At 38.3% G+C, this 15,977-nt stretch overlaps 1 protein-coding gene across 1 annotated transcript in view; it reads left to right on the top strand.

Moving 5' to 3' along the window:
- The window catches only part of ESR1 (estrogen receptor 1), a 99,947-nt gene that overhangs the window by 18,643 nt on the left and 65,327 nt on the right, over positions 1-15,977 (top strand). The window contains exon 2 of the mRNA XM_058801599.1: positions 13,278-13,468. Within this exon, the coding sequence (XP_058657582.1) occupies positions 13,278-13,468 (191 nt within the window). The remainder of the gene's footprint in view (positions 1-13,277; positions 13,469-15,977) is intronic.

Genomic DNA, 15,977 nt, shown 5'->3' with positions numbered 1-15,977 from the left:
TTTTCCCATCAGTTATCCTTGTTACACTTTAAAGCATATGACTTTCAGGTAATTTAAATGTCTGGGATGCATATTCCTTGTACATGTACCAGCAGAATCATAGAATAATAGAGTATCCTGGCTTGGAAGGAGCCCACAAGGATCATTGAATTCCTGGCCCTGCACAGGACAACCCCAAGAGTCGCACCATGAGCCTGAGAGCATTGTCCAAACACTTCTTGAACTCTCTCAGGCTTGGCCCTGGGGAGCCTGTTCCAGTGCTCACCCATCCTCTGGGTCAAGAGTATTTTCCAGAAATCTAAACTAAACCACTCCTGAAACAGCTTTAGGCCATTTCCTCGGGTCCTGTCACTGGTCACCACAGAGAAGAGATCAGTGCCTGTCACTTCTCTTCCCCTCATGAGGAAGCTGTAACTGCAGTGAGATGTCCCCTCAGTCTCCCTTTCTCCAGGCTGCACAAAGCAAGTGACCTCAGCCACTCCTCATACGGCTTCTCCTCAAAGCCCTTTGCCATCTTGGTCACCCTGCTTTGGAGGCTAATACCTTCATATCCTTCTTATCTTGTGGCACCCAGAACTGCCCCCAGCACTTGAGATGAGGCTGTCCCAGCCCAGAGCAGAGCAGGACAATCCCTCCCTTGCCTGGCTGGCCATGCTGTGCCTGATGCCCCCAGGACAGGGTTGGCCCTCCTGGCTGCCCGGGCACTGCTGGCTCGTGTTCAACTCGCCATGGACCAGGACCCCCAGGTGCCTTTCAGTGGCTCTGCTTTCCAGCCTCTCACCTCCCCAGTCTGTCTGTACATCCAGAGTTGTCCCATCCCAAGTGCAGAATCCAGCCCTTTCTCTTGTTGAACTTGCTAAGACTGGTGATTGCCCAGCCCTCTGATTTGTTCAGGTCTCTCTACAGGAGCCCTGGGTTACCCCCCTAGTGACAGGTCACCAGTCTGGTGTCACCCCATACACTATAGCACCCCGTGCCCAACCCATGAGCCAGTTGCTCACCCATCTCACGATGAGTTTATCCAGCCATGAGCTGGACGCTGTGTCCAGAAGGACACTGTGAGAAACAGTATCTAAAGCTTTACTAAAATCTGAAAAGATTATATCAACTGGCTTCCCTTGATCAGATGGGTGTGTTACCTTGTCTTAAAAGGAGATTAAGTTTGAAAAGCAAGGCTTTCCTCTATGAAGTCATGCTGTTTGTGACCAATGACTGTGTTGTCCTTCAGGGCTTTTTCAATTACTCCAAAATAATCTTCCCAAACAGTTTACCCTAAATGTGTGTATTTATTAGTTGGGTTTAATGAAATTGGCTTAAGCACAAATGGGTCTGTATGTTCAGGAACTGGTTTTTTCTTTCACTGGGCCCTGAAGTGTGCACTTTAATCCAAGGGACTGCAGAGGCTCTGTTCCTAGGGATTACTGTTTTGGGACAAAAATAAGGAACTTCAGATAAACCTTAGTTGCTGGGGTAAGTACTCAAGCATTTTTACAAGCAGGTGTCAGATTTGCCTAGTCTTTTTTTTTTTTTTCTGTATTCTTGCAAGCAGCCAGCTCATAGTTTTGCTAATCTGTTCAAGAGGTCTGCATGCACTTTGATGAACTTCAAAGCACTACTTTGAGTAGTCTTTTATTTCACCAAGGTTTATTTTCCTGTGGCCTAGAGCCCTCAGATTTCTTTGTTGTGACCACACATGGCTGTAATAATATTTTGTTTCAAAAGTTCATTTTGAAATGCAGTATGCTCCTTAAAGTAACATTTAAGATTTTGTTCTAAAGAAATGCAATTTGAAATATTAGATTTTTTTTTTTGGAATTTTTGAAGCAATGCTATCTAAGTGTTGCATTTTTAAATCAGCATTACTAGTTAACAGTTTTTTGAGTGTGATGTAAATAAGAAAATTTAAATATTTCAAACATTTTTCTTAAAAATATCTTGTTTAGTGTTGGCCATTGAAAGATTTTCCAAAGCATCTTAAATACTTTGAAAGAGTGCTTGCCCAAAAATAAAAGGATCACATGAGCACTTAGAAGTCCTATAAAGGCACAGTAAAGAAAGATTTATGACTGATTCCTGTGTTTTTGCTGGCACTTACCTTTGAAATTGTTTGGAGGTAAGTGTAAGAATCTGACAGCACTTCCTGAAATACCTTTTTCCAATCTATTGAGTGCACTTAACCTTTTCCTTTCAGGTGGCTGGATTTTGCTAGTTTATCTGAGCATTAAAAAAGAAAAAAGTGGCCTGGTGTCTGGATAATTTTGGAAAAGGCTTGCTAAAGTGAAACCTGGAGAAAATAATTATTCTGAATATGCTATGAAAGGATAAACCTCAGCCTATTCACAAAAGCCATATTATAATTCCAAGACCCTTATAAGAAATGCAGGGCAGGGATGCAATTTCTAGCTGAGCCTTTGAGGGAGACAATTAACTATAACAGAGACAAGCACAACAAGGAATTTCTAAAAGCGTGAAAACTGTACAGGATGTACATGAGATTGTTAGCTGAAGCTGGCCTTTTGGTTTGTTAATGCTTTCAGCTTTTCAAACCTTTTATTCTTCAGATTGTTTACACTCAAGTGAGATATCCTAAGCGCACGCTTCCAGAGTGTTTGCCTGCTGAGCCCTCCACTTTGGCACATTTGTGGGCACAGCTGATTGCCACACTCAGGGCCCTGTTGCTCCTGTCTCCAGAGCCACAGAGCCACACAGAAACTTGCTGTTGCTGCCAGAAAATCATATCTTGTGCAGCGCCCTGGGACACTTTGTCAGCAGCTTTTTCATCAAATTTGGCATGCTGTAAGACAGCAGAATGCGGTTCCTCAGATTATATGACTCTTCACGCAGCAGAGTCTGGGTCTGAGGGATGGTGTCAGGGACAGATCGTGCCCAGGCAAAGCTGCTCTTGGCAGGAGGTAGAAATGGGCAGAAAAACCCTAAGCAATTCGACCAGTTATTATTTTATATCCTAGGGAATTGGATCAATTTTTTTTTCCCACTGGTGTTTTTCCTTAAAGAGTAGAGGGATCATCCAATGAGCAGGGATACAAAAGATACACAAAACCAATAATTTGCAGAGATTTTACCCCACAGATCAGACACTACCATTAATTTTTAAATAACTGAAAATTATCTGCCAGTTGTTATAGGTAGCAGAGGTCTCTAAATGGGTCACTTGAAATGTAAGTATAAAAGAGAATATTTTTCTAGTGCTGCTTACCACAACAGAATCTGAAACATTAAATATTTCTCAAATTCTATGGATCACTGCAGTATTTGCCCTTTGGGATGGAGAAAAGTAATGAACAAGTACAATAACTGTAGAATTACTAAGTAGAGAAAAGGACATCAGAATAAGAAATAGTCTAAATGAAAGAGAAGGTCATAAGTGTAATACAAGTCAACAGAGTAATCTTTTGCAGAAAAGGCAGATTTTATTCTATGAACAGAAAAACATATGGACAGGTCAATATGCTGTTTTAAGAGACTGGTAAGGCATCTTTCAGATTTTTATGCTGACTTAGCAAACAAAGTCCATATAAGAGCAAAGGAATTAAAAAAGAAAGGATGGAGGCAGAGTGGGTGGTGTAGCAGGAAAGGGAAGGGAAGATGTGTACCAAGACAGAAGCATTTGAGTTGCTGTCCAGGCTAACTGGAAATAGCTGAGGGAAAATAAGCTTTATTTCCAGCAGAGGACTTGGGCTGGCCATGAGGTAGTGAAGCAGCAAACAGTTCACAGAGAGAGGCTTAATAATTGGAAATACTGTAAAGGCAAGTTAAAACAAGTTCCTGTGGGGCAGGTCTAGATATACAGTCTTTTAAGTGATGCTCTGCCTGTGCTTTACTGGATGCTACTGTATAATGAGTGCAGACTACAAAATTTCTGTGGGCTTGTTGATGTTACTTATGTCACATCAGGACTGCAGGGAAGTTTGGCTGCTGGTACAGATCTCAGCAATTTCTCCCCCTGCTTAACAAGGCAGAATAGTACCTATGGATGTGTCTTTTGTTCTTTGTGCTAATTATGTACATGTTTTTTTTCTTTGTAAATGTGCACTGCATGAAAAGAAAGGTTTTGGTGTTTGAATATATTTCTGTCAAATCTTTAAAAAATATCAATATTGGAAATTCCACTGTAAATATTTTTCAGTTGAAAATTGAAGGAGAGAAATTTTCTTGTCTGAGCTTTTTCTTTGCAGAAACTAGATTTAAGTAGTCTTCAAAATATTAATCAGAGAATAATGTTTTCTCTTATTTCAGAAGTTAAATTCTGGCATAAAATAGTATGGCATTTATCACATGTTATGGCTTGCATGGCATCTCTTAATTGGTTCTTCTAAGATGTATTTCTGGCCTTCATTTTATCCCATGGGCAAAATGTCCTGGCACACCAAACCTCAGGCAATGGGGAGTGGTTACTTTGAAGGCTTTTCTTCTAAGAGAAGCAGTTCCACTCCTGAGCAGTAAAGACAGAATTACAAATCATATAAGGCAAGGCTCTATGCATAAATGACTTTTCATGGCTTTACAGGTATTGCAAAGAAATATTTGTGATTTTTTTAAGATGTATTTTTTAATTCTAGCAGGACTGACTTGAAAAACTTCATTGTTTGTCTTGCTGATAGTCGATAGCACTTATAAAGAGTTACTCACCACAGGATTGCAAAAAATTTTAAATTCAGCCTTGGTAAAAAAGATATAGTTGTGTCCTTTTATGATTAATGAGTTATATGTTGTTAAGAGATGGCAATACTAAGGTCCCTCAAATCTTCTTTAGTTACAAATCTCAGTATGTGCTTGTGCAACTGCTGGCTCAGGTCACAGGAAAAAAAAAAGGATTTTATATAAATATTGCAGAAGCTCAATAATCATGGTAGACTGGGTTGCTAGGGTGCAGAGGGAGGCAGAAGAGTGGAGCCATCCTGCCCAAGACATGAGGAAAATGAATAGTGAGAGAGAGACAGGAGAGCTTTGGATGCAATGCCTGCAGGGAATCTGGGCATGAGGGAAATAGCCAGGCAGTGTCAGGCCAGGCACCGGAGGAGGGAAGTTTGTCCTTTCCAGACAGGGAGATGATGCTGGAAGGGAAAGCCCAAAGGTGAAGGTAGGTGTAAGGATGGGACCAGTGGGGCTGGATGGGCCAAATGAGAGCAGTGGACAAAGAACATCTGCAGGAGGACGGAGCAGAGGTTCCCACCAGCAGCAGTGGCAGCAGCCTCTGTTTATCTAAGAGCTTTCACTTCTCCTAAAACAGAGTAGAAGGGACTTGTAGTGCCACTACGCACAGCAGTTAGTGGGTGTCACTGATATCCTTCCTCTGCTGCTGAAGGAGTGGTCTGTCATCCCATGCTCCATTAACACAAGTGAGGGGTCCCCCAACATGGCCCTGCTCTGCTGCCTGTGACTCTGTGAGGCAGAAAGGTAACTTTTTTGTTTTTCTGGATCTCCTCTTTAGAAGGTGAGAAGCTACATGCCAAAAAGCTATTATTTGCAAACTTGTGATTTTATTAAGCCCAAGATAAGGTGACCTGTGTAAATCTTATTTGGTCCCTTGGTGATTATTATTATTATTATAATTTTTGCCATGTTTATAAGATGTGGGCTGCTGTTCCAATATATGAAAAGGATAATTTGTAGAATGTGTCATTCTTCTATAGTGGAATATGTCACTGTAAATTCTCTACCCATTTTTCCCAAAGGCTGGTAACTAAAAAAAGGAAAGAGGCAAAAATTATTATGTGGAAGCAGCTGATTTTCTGGCCTGAAGGACTGAATTTCTGTCTAATTCTGCCACAAATGCTTCTGTTAAGTTCAGAAATCATTAAATCTAACTCTTCACAAGCACTCTGGTGTTGTATTGTAATTTTCTTTCTGCAAAATGGAAGTCCTACAGTCTGATTCATGTAAGTGTTGAATATTTGCTCTTGCAATTGCAGACAAGAAAAGTAGCACTCTGAGCATTCAAAAACTATTTAATGGTGAGTACTTAAAAACTCAGGTTGCCCATAACTCAGTATATACTTTTGACCTTAGTCTCTCTCAGTCTCATTTTTTATCCTTTTGACTCAGAAGAGTATTGGAAAAATACATTCATTAGGACCTGCCAGCTGCTAAATTGCTATAGTGGCATGGAAATACTGGGAGGAAATTAATTCTCAATTCGGACAATGTGCTGATAGTAAGGCACCAGACACTGAGCAGTCATGGAAAAAAAGCCTCACAGACAGAGTAGCTGCTCATTTAATGCATTCTTTTTTATTTGGTGCACTGATGAGCCTGTTGCCCTTTGAAAAGTATGGTCATGTAATTAAAGATATACATATACACAGGACAGATAAATGAAGGTTTGAGCAGCATTTGCAAGATGCAGTTCAACCACTCTGTGTTTAAAATCTTGATTTTTTTTAATGTAAACTCATATAAAGAATATGTGTGGGTGTTTCTGCATTCACCTTATGTACAAAAAGAAATTATAAACTTCTCTGCATAAGGAAAAAAAAAAAAAAAAACAGAAATTTGCTATTGCTTCAAAACTATTTCATTTTTGGGCTATTCCATAAAGTACAGCTACACCACCATTCTTTACTTAAGAATAATGAAAATGACCCTGTAAGTGAGCTGTAGTTTAGATTCTGTCAGCACTGAGAATCAGAATGAAAGAGAGACAATTTCTCAGTATTTATTTGGAAGAATTTTTGGTATGGATATAAATTTTGGACCCATAGAACTGGCAAATAGAGCTCTTTCCCATTAAGAACCCATCCCTCACTCCCCTGCTATTCCCAAGAAAAACTTCCACATTTTTCAGAAAGCTGGGCAAACCTCTATATTGTCAAGATCATTAGCTGACATGTATAAGCCCTGGAAAACGACTACAAGGACTGAAAGTAGGGGAGAGGGAAGTATTGAAAACACCCAAATTCAGGTATTTGACACATGAACAAGCAGTCTGGGCTTCTTTACCCTCCCATCAGTAGAACCCCCAGGAAATGCGGCTGGAGATGTTGTGGACTACTCATTGACAGTGCATTAGCACATCTCTCTAGACTGTAATGCAGTCTGCAAATATTGGTGACAGATCTGAGAATAAAATTAAATTTGTCAAAAATGAAGCTTTAAGAAACTGTAAGAATGTGCAAATTTATACTGACTTTACTAGATAGTTCTAGAGGACATTTTGATGCACACATGGAAAGGTTCACTTTTGGCATATCAAAATGTAGCATTTCAATCACTCATTTTAAAATTAACCAGGGTTAAGAATGAAGGAAGATGATAAAACTAATGCCAAAGGAAATGTTTAATTTCACATCGAATAAGAAGTTTTGATGAGCTAAGAAGATAAGCTTTTGTTTTCATGTTGCCAAACTTGTCCTCAACACTACTGTTTCATGGTCAATACCAAGATATTTTACATAAATTTTGAAATTTGAGTTGCCAAATCAAATTTCATTTTATTTTAGTCCTAAAGGAAGCATTTCAGTATCTTCTGACTGCTAAATGCATTTCCTGATACACTGTGAAATACTGTCAGCATTTAAAAATTATTTTATTATTCAACTTTCATATAACTTAATTTTAGTTTCTTTTTCTTACATTTCTCTTTTGTCAGTTATATTTTTTTCTTTTTTTTTCTGCAATGAAGCCAGTCAGTTTTCAGTTGGTTTCCTTGTCATTATTCTTATTTGGCCTTCATATATATCTTCTGTTATATTTAAAGTAGTTCTTCACATTACCTCTCCTCATTCTTTTATGTGAATATTTCTTCACCTCATCCATTCACTGCATCAACTTGGGGTCTTCTATGCAAGTAGTCCAGTTGAGGTGTCCATGCATTTACCCCAAAGGAAAAGACAACATATGAGCGAGAGTCATTAAATTAATGAGAATAAGTTACCAGAGGAGCATATCTTTGTCAGGATGATCTGTTCCTGTCTTGTCTAGGTGTCAAAGGAGCTGCTGTGCAGCTCTGCTCTGGTGGTCTTCCTGGTTACAGTCTGTATTTCCCTTGACAGAAAGACTTGTGAAGGCACAAGTAGCTGTCAGGGCTGTGGGAACGGGAAGAGAAGGAGCTAGCCATGCATTCCACTTAGAAGTATGAATTAAAGGCAGCTCTTCCTCATCCTACAGCTTCTTTTCACGGCCAAACTTTCACAGCTATGTTTATCCCATACAGGAACTGTTGGTCAACTTGAATGTCAGGTTTAGTGAGGCACTGAGCTGGAAGGGACATCATTGTTGTCTAAGGGAAATGCTTATTTCTCTTGGTTTTGGTGCTGCACCAGGGGCATTGCTGATCATTAGGGAGTAAAATGAGGATAGTGGGGCAAGCAAGTCCTGCATATATTTTTTGTTACCTAGACAAGGTCAGGGCATGGTGCAAAGATCGGCACGATGGCTCTCGCTGCTGAATAGCTTCATGCTGCCAGGCAGGGTTTGGCCAGGTTAAGTAGCCTCTCCCAGGGCATGGGTCAGGAGCTATGCGAGAGTTCTCCTCTGGTGTCATAAAGAAAACCATCCTGTTTTGGGAGGAAAAGAATTTAGTAGTGTGTGTTGCATGTGTTCAGAGCCATGGATCAGGAATGATTGACAGTGAGGTCTCTGGGTGAGCCCTTGCTGATCTTCATCACCAGTGGAGTATCAGGCAAGGAGTGATGCCAGTTGCTGCTCCCATTGCTGGAGCCCACCTTCATGGCTGTAGCCTCTCTTGTGCCAATGCTGGCTTGGCATGTGATCATGTCCCAAAGTTCCATCTGGCCTAAAATATCCTGTGATTCTGTCCATTTGACAGAATACAGACATACAACTTCATGTTAGGCATTCTCTCTCTTGTGAGGTTGTACTTAGCTTAATTACAACCCTAGATATTTTTAGATTATTTTTAAGCCAATACATTCATTTGCATGGCACATGATTTTTTTTTCAGATTCATTGGGGTTACTTTTTGAGAATACAGTTTTGAGGCCTTTAATGTATTTGTCAGTTTTCTCTATTTATTTATTTATATACTTGCTCAATCCTATTGCAGTACTTCTCCTTGAGATGCCTTCTAAGTGTTTTCAAGCATTTAGATATGTTCAAAAAGTATTTTATAAGTATTTTGCCCCATACAGAAGTTTACATTTTAACAGCAGATTAATTTCATAGGGAATGGCAGGCTGGTGTCCTTATAAGTCCAATGTGTGGAAAAGCATTTGTACTAGACCTTGACTGCTTTTGAAATAACCATTAGTTTTGAGGCACCTTACCCTGGGAGATTTCATCCATTCTGGAAAGCAGATTAAAGTTTTGTGTTTGAATCCAGGAAACTAGAATTTCTCAAGGTGTCTTTAACTATTTGTATAATTTCCCCCTTAAGTCCTCCTCCACCAAAACCTCTTTTTTTCAGGTAAAGATGGTGCTCTGAATAAATTTGGCTTAACCTTACTGTTGTGTGGATGGTGTACTTCGGACTATCCTAAATTCATTCTGCCTGTCAGTCAGATTCTCCTGATGTAAAAAACCTGAGTTTACATTATAAAACTGCAATTGTCTCATGCACACTTCTCTTTTACTTTGCAGTTAATGTAGGTTTAATAATCTCTTTCTGATTCAGAGCTTCAGATGATGAGTGAATGTATAAAGCAGAGGTGTGTTGTTTCCTTACACACTCATCAAAGTGTGAAAGGGAAAGGGAATGTGGGAGACAAGTTTCTTCTGCTCTGTGGGTTCCAAACACTTTCCATTTTATCTCTGCTGTGTTATTTCATTTGGAAATGTGCAGTAAATTCTGGGTTTTTTGGATTTCTAATCTGTTCTGGTTTTGTGCAGGCCTTGGAGAGAGGGCTTTATCTGGGAATTTCTTTCGGTCTGATTTGTGGTTTTTTTTGGTAAACATAGTTGGCAAGATCTTTAGTTAGTTTTTTTTTTTTTTTTTTTTTTTTTTTGTAGTTGTTTGCATAGGTTACATAGGGAATTGCAGAAAAGATTCTGCTCTTATATTTTGGGAATGATGGTCTTTCCAAAGTCATTAAGCTGGGTCGAGTTGTTGTACTATGTTCTCCAGAAGACCAGTCCTTGAAACCTAACTGAAAACTTGATGAATAGTGGACTGTTATGGTTTTTTTTTGTCAGGACACAGCACCAGTGGTCTGTGATGTACACTAACCAGCAGCTGGTTTCTGGATGAAATCTGATATGTTATTTTGATTTAGCAATCTCCATTATTGAGGTCCTCTCGTCACATAAAGTTTTTCTCCTCACCTCATCTAATAATTACTTAATTTATTACCAGCTTTTATTTCTACTGTATATAAATGGAAAGAATGTTATTTTTGGGAATATGGGGCTAGGGGTATTTTAGTGTGCTTCCCACTGTGGTTCACCAAAGCCTGAATGTGATGACTCTGCAGGGCCAGTTTGCAAAACCTTGCTCAAATGCCACTGGAGTGGAACTGATTCTGGGGGTGGGAAGCAGCAAGGTCATCGTTAGATTCCTTCTGCCCTGTGAAAGCCTGTGTTGACAGATTCATAGTGCTCTCTCCATGTTGTAAGCTTGTGTGCAGGAAGGTGATGGTATTTTTTGAGTAATTTTTAATCTTTCTTAAGTATAACTTCAATAAAAATGTGCTTGCAAACCTAGGCTTGATCTGAAAAAGGATGGCTATTCAGAAAAAATGAAAATTTAATTTACCTGGACTGATAGATCGGTGATGACTGATACTTTTTGGTATTTCTTCATTTTGGTTTTACCTATGAAAGGGTTTTCTTTTGTATCCAACTGGGAAACTGGGATTGCTTTAATAAGCGTGTAATATTGGAAAACTGCTACACACCTGTAAAAATATGTAATTGTTTTGAAGCTTCAATTTTTTTTGTCATACTGTTTTTAAAGTGTAAAGTTTTGATTTTTTTACTCTTCCTATGAAAATAAATCTGGGAACTTTATCTTCTATAACATGCATATTTGTATCAGTTTTAAAAAAAATTGGTCAAAAATTATGAATATCTATCAAGTCATCACATATACCTAATGGATTAGTCAATGGCTGTTAAAATTATATTGATGGTTATTAGATTGCTTGCTGGATTACTTAAAATACTTGAAAAATTCTTGTGGTTATATGCACCTAAGAGTATGTATTTTAAAGACGCCACAACATGGTTTATTTAAACTTGTACTGACAGAGGTGATAAAGCTGCAGACAATGAGAATGGGGTGGAGAAGATAAGAAACAACAGCTTTGATCAGTACTTAGTAGAGAAAAAAAGGAAGTCAATTAAATGAGGCACTGGGATAAAGCAAATTCAAAGGAAGGTTCAGGACCTTGAGAAGAATAAAAATATTAGCTAGGTTTGTTGGGCTGGAAAAGATAAAAGGTGAGTTATATGTACAATGTATGTGTTTTATCCATAATGATTGATTAATGATACTGTGTTAATTTTGGTACATTTGAAATTTTTAATCTTTTGCATGTTAACATCTAAAATATTCAAGGACTTTTTCCCCTGCCTAGTTTCATAGAATCATGTTGTCAATTGCGACATTCTCCAATTTTCCCGTCTCACTAAAAACCAGAGATGTGTCATGTCAGCCCTTCACCATTTACAGTTCTTCCCTTCTGCACAAGTTCCAAGCAAAAGGAAAAGGTTATTTGAGTAAATGTTCAAAATTAGCTGATATATAAGTCTTGGCAAAGAACATTGGATTTAAAAAATGCAGTTTTCCTGAATGCTGCCAGTAGCAGTTTCTGCTAACTTGGTAAAGCCTCATATTCCTCTAATAACGGATATATTTTCATTGAAAAGCTTTGAATTAATATAATATTTGGGGACAGAAATTAAATATATATATATAAAGTCTTGAGGGGATGGCTGAGAGCACATGTGAGAATGTCCAGGTGCCTTTGGCTGGTAGAAAGCAGTTGAGAGGTACTGCAGCAGGGGATGTCAGGGAACTTAGGCTGGATGAGATATTACAGCATACCAAAAGAAATCAGAAAGCTGCTGGGGAGTACAGGTTTGGAGCAGGAAGGTGTGGTTGGTGCCAGATGTCTCGGTTCATCAAAGCATAGCAAGTTTTGCTGCTCTCAAGAAGGGAATAAAGCAAATTAGGTATGTAGGAAGAAGTCTGAAAGATTCTCCTAGGCTCAAAACCAGGATATGTTTATTTGAGAAAATATTGAGACTCTGGGGAGATAAAAGCCCCCTATTTACTGACCAGCAATTAAAGCATGCATGTAAGCGGATAATTACTATAAACAGTAGGATTCTTCATGCTTTAGCTTGTCTGGTGCTGTCACACCCAATGGTATTTGTCTCCTGGACAATTTTTAGCGCAGACTCTTACTGGAAATGTTTTGCAAAGAACCATTTGCCTTCCAGGGGCAGTCCCAGAGTTCACTGGTGGCTCCCTTGGCAATTTCACATCCTCTCAGCTTTGTGCACCGCACCCGCAGCAGCTACCCATAATAACCTTTACCAGGTTCAGTGGGTGTGAATTCCTTGCCATTTACAGATAGATCTGTTTGGTTTTTACCTGCACGACATCCTGCACGTGCTGGCCATGTACATGTCTAGTACATGTCCAGTAATGTCTGTGTCACTGGAAAATAAGTTCTTTGACAACAATTTTTTATATGCTCGTTTTTTTAATATGCTTGTTTTTTGTTGTAGTGAAACAGCCTAATTTTTATGAAGGCGGTATTGTAATGAGAAAAGGCACTTTTTTATGCAGTATTAGATCTTGACAAGTGAAGGAAAGCTTGCATCTCTAATTGGGCAATAACACTTGAAAACAGCTTGGTTAATAATTTAGGTTTATATAATATAATAATTCAAGTTAATAATTAAACTAATTCAGGTGCAGTTGTAAGTGGTTTTTGACTCAGATTCTCAGCCTAACTGCAATATTGCAGTTGTGCTGAAACCTTTGGACGAGAGCAGGTACACAAAATAGTGCTGGTTTTTTGGTATTTCTTTGTGTTGCTGAAAATTTGGTTAATTTAACAAATATTTGGTTAATTTATCAATTTTTAAAAAATTATTTTTCAAGGTAAAATAGCCAATAATTTCAGGCAGATTTATAAGAAATTGCCCTGTGTCTTACTAATTCTGAAACTTTTCAACTAGGAGAGAGAGCAGTAGAAAATTTCTTTTTTATTTTTATCTATCAGTTGTTTTCAAGCAAGCATGGTTTTTTTCTTTTTTTTACAACCTGAAGCAGAGGATGAAGCTTGACCTCCCTGAGAGAGCTACGCCTGTTTTTCTTTTTATTTTTTATATTTTCCTGCTATCGACAGGCCGAGCTCCGACAACAGGCGGCACGGCATCCGGGAGAGGATGTCCAGCAGCAGCGAGAAGGGGAGCCTGGCCATGGAGTCCACCAAGGAGACGCGGTACTGCGCCGTCTGCAATGACTACGCCTCGGGCTACCACTACGGCGTCTGGTCCTGCGAGGGCTGCAAGGCCTTCTTCAAAAGGAGCATTCAAGGTAATAACCTGCTCCAGTAAGTCACCTTTACCCTTTATATTCCATCTTGAGGAAACTGAAAGTACTTGAGATTCCAGCCTGAGTCCGGGACAATGACGTTTACTGGGTTTTCATTAGCAGTTGTTGTGCTCTCCCACATAGTTTTAGCTCTGTGCTTGGTGAATGCTTCTAGCAGGTATAAAGATGTTGTCACTTAGCCCAACATTAATAAGGAAAAGCAAAGCTTTTCTGTATCATCCTTGCTTTACTTATATCGGACCATGGAGGTAGTGAGAAATTTAATTTAAAAATCCATATTGGATGAAGATGATCACTCTTTCAGGCTATGAATATCTTTCCTCTTATCCAAGGCATTTTTGAGAATTCTGTGTCAGATGATTAATTCCTGCTGATTGATTTATTAATCCTTATTTAGTGCTCCATTAGCCAGATGGTTCAGTTCAAATCTCAATTCCTTAAAGATGCTAGATGTCTTCTGAGAGCTGGTATTGAAAAGGAATGTTTCCTTGATGAAATATTATTTGTGTCTGTCAACAAAGCAGGGCTTTGAATTGTACACAGAATGGTTTTGTTCAAGACTTGTTGTGGTTAAAAAGGCTAATGGAGTAAAGGGCATCTAACAAAACAAGTGTTAATTACTGTGACAGAGATAATTCTTTCCTTGAATGCCTGTCACTTTGTGGAACGGATGCTTTTTATTTTTGCTTTGTTCAACATCTCTTAAAATGAGTAAGAAGTAATTGTAATTCTGCAAAAAATGCAGGTACTGTTCAGTATCTAAGATTTAGAGAAGAAAATAAAAGATTTCTTCCTTATAAACAGAAAAATGTAAAGTGCTGTGCTTTATTTAGGTTTCTATAGGTTTTTAAAATCTTCAGGTGGTACATAGGCACAAAAATTTCTGTTGCCTGTTTTACTGAAGGTAACATAGTGGAACAGTTTTACATCATATCACAAGGTGTGATTATTGCCTGTTTTGTTGCATGACTAGTACTGAGGTGAGTTAAATAGGGCTTCCAGCATTCAGCTCAGAATCTTCCCCTCTTGAAGGGAAAAAGTGAAAGAATGATGGAGGGGTAGACATGATGGAATTATTTGAATGACAATGATTAGTTAATAGTTACTCATATTTCTATTTGTCCAGACACACTGAAATGATTTTTAAAAGAACGAGTGGTTAGAGCCAGAGGTCAGTAATAAGCAACACTGAAGGGAAAAAGGGTGAAATGCTTTTTTCCTTCACATCAGAGTAATTTACTTTAACTTGTGATGTCAGGAGAACAGCTCCCTTATTGTGTATTTGTTATTTTTCCTTTTCAGTTCCTCTGACCAAGTCAGAATTATTCTTAGACTTTTAAAATTACGTCCTTGTGCTTGAACTGAACTAAATCACAACAAAGTGGAAATTGAAATAGCCTTAAGCAAAAGTAAGAGTTATCCAGTAATTGTGCAGCAAAGATCTTCAGTGTTTGGCCATTGTGGTAGAAGAAATGAATCCATTTCATTGAGCTTCTGCTGTCAGCACTTGGTGGTTTTGCCCTGGTCTCCACATGGACAAATGTTGTGGTCCACCACACTAGATCTGTTTTCTATTTGTGCTACACTAAATGCTAGTTAGTAAATTTGCTTCTTGCTACACACACGTATATATATATATTTATTTTTTTTTAACGTAGTTTTTAAGTATATAAACTTTTAAATCTTGAAACTTAAGTTTCCAGGATCCCATTAAATGTCTTTCATGATCTATAAGTCATGTTTGCTCTAATTTAAGCTCCTTGCTCTATCCCCTGTGGGCATGAAGAACACTTTTTGCAACAACCTTTTACATAGTTGAAGACTGTTATCATATCTTTTCACAGTCTTCTCTTTTTTAGACTAAACAAACCAATTTCTTTCAGTAGAACATACTTTCTAGACTTCTGATCCCATTTGTTAAGCTTCTCTGTACTTTCTCTTTTGTGATTAAGTTAGGGTAAAAGAATGACATCCACAAGTATAAAGAAAATATTTCAAGAATATAAGTACTTATGAGAGAATTGTGATCATTTGATCACAGAGGGTAAGAAAAGTCTTCAGACCTTTTAAAGTCATAGTTACCCAGTCTTGACGAACTAAGGTAATTTTTGACTTTTCTACTGGATTTGGAAGAGATCTCTATTTCTGCAGTTACATGTTCTCATTGAACATGTGTGGAATTTATGAAAATGAAAGTAATTTTTAGATTGAGAATAGGTACAAAAACATGCATTTACCTTGCAGATGATAATAATTTTAAATAATCTGTGATCAGATAGCTAGGAATGAATGCTACTTACGTGCAGGTATATTTATAGAAGAATACGTGGACTAAATATTATTGTATATATTTTTGATTTATTATATATAGAACATTGTATATATGCTCTGCATTCCTAAAATAAATGGGAAAAAATTCCTGTGATTCATATGATCAAACACTGTTGAGGTACACAGAACTTTTTTGTGTGAACAAAAATAACCAAAATGC

The sequence above is a fragment of the Ammospiza caudacuta genome, chromosome 3, assembly GCF_027887145.1.
Source record: "Ammospiza caudacuta isolate bAmmCau1 chromosome 3, bAmmCau1.pri, whole genome shotgun sequence".
Taxonomy (NCBI): domain Eukaryota; kingdom Metazoa; phylum Chordata; class Aves; order Passeriformes; family Passerellidae; genus Ammospiza; species Ammospiza caudacuta.
The sequence above is the reverse complement of the archived record's forward strand: the minus strand, read 5'-3'. Positions and strand labels throughout refer to the sequence as shown.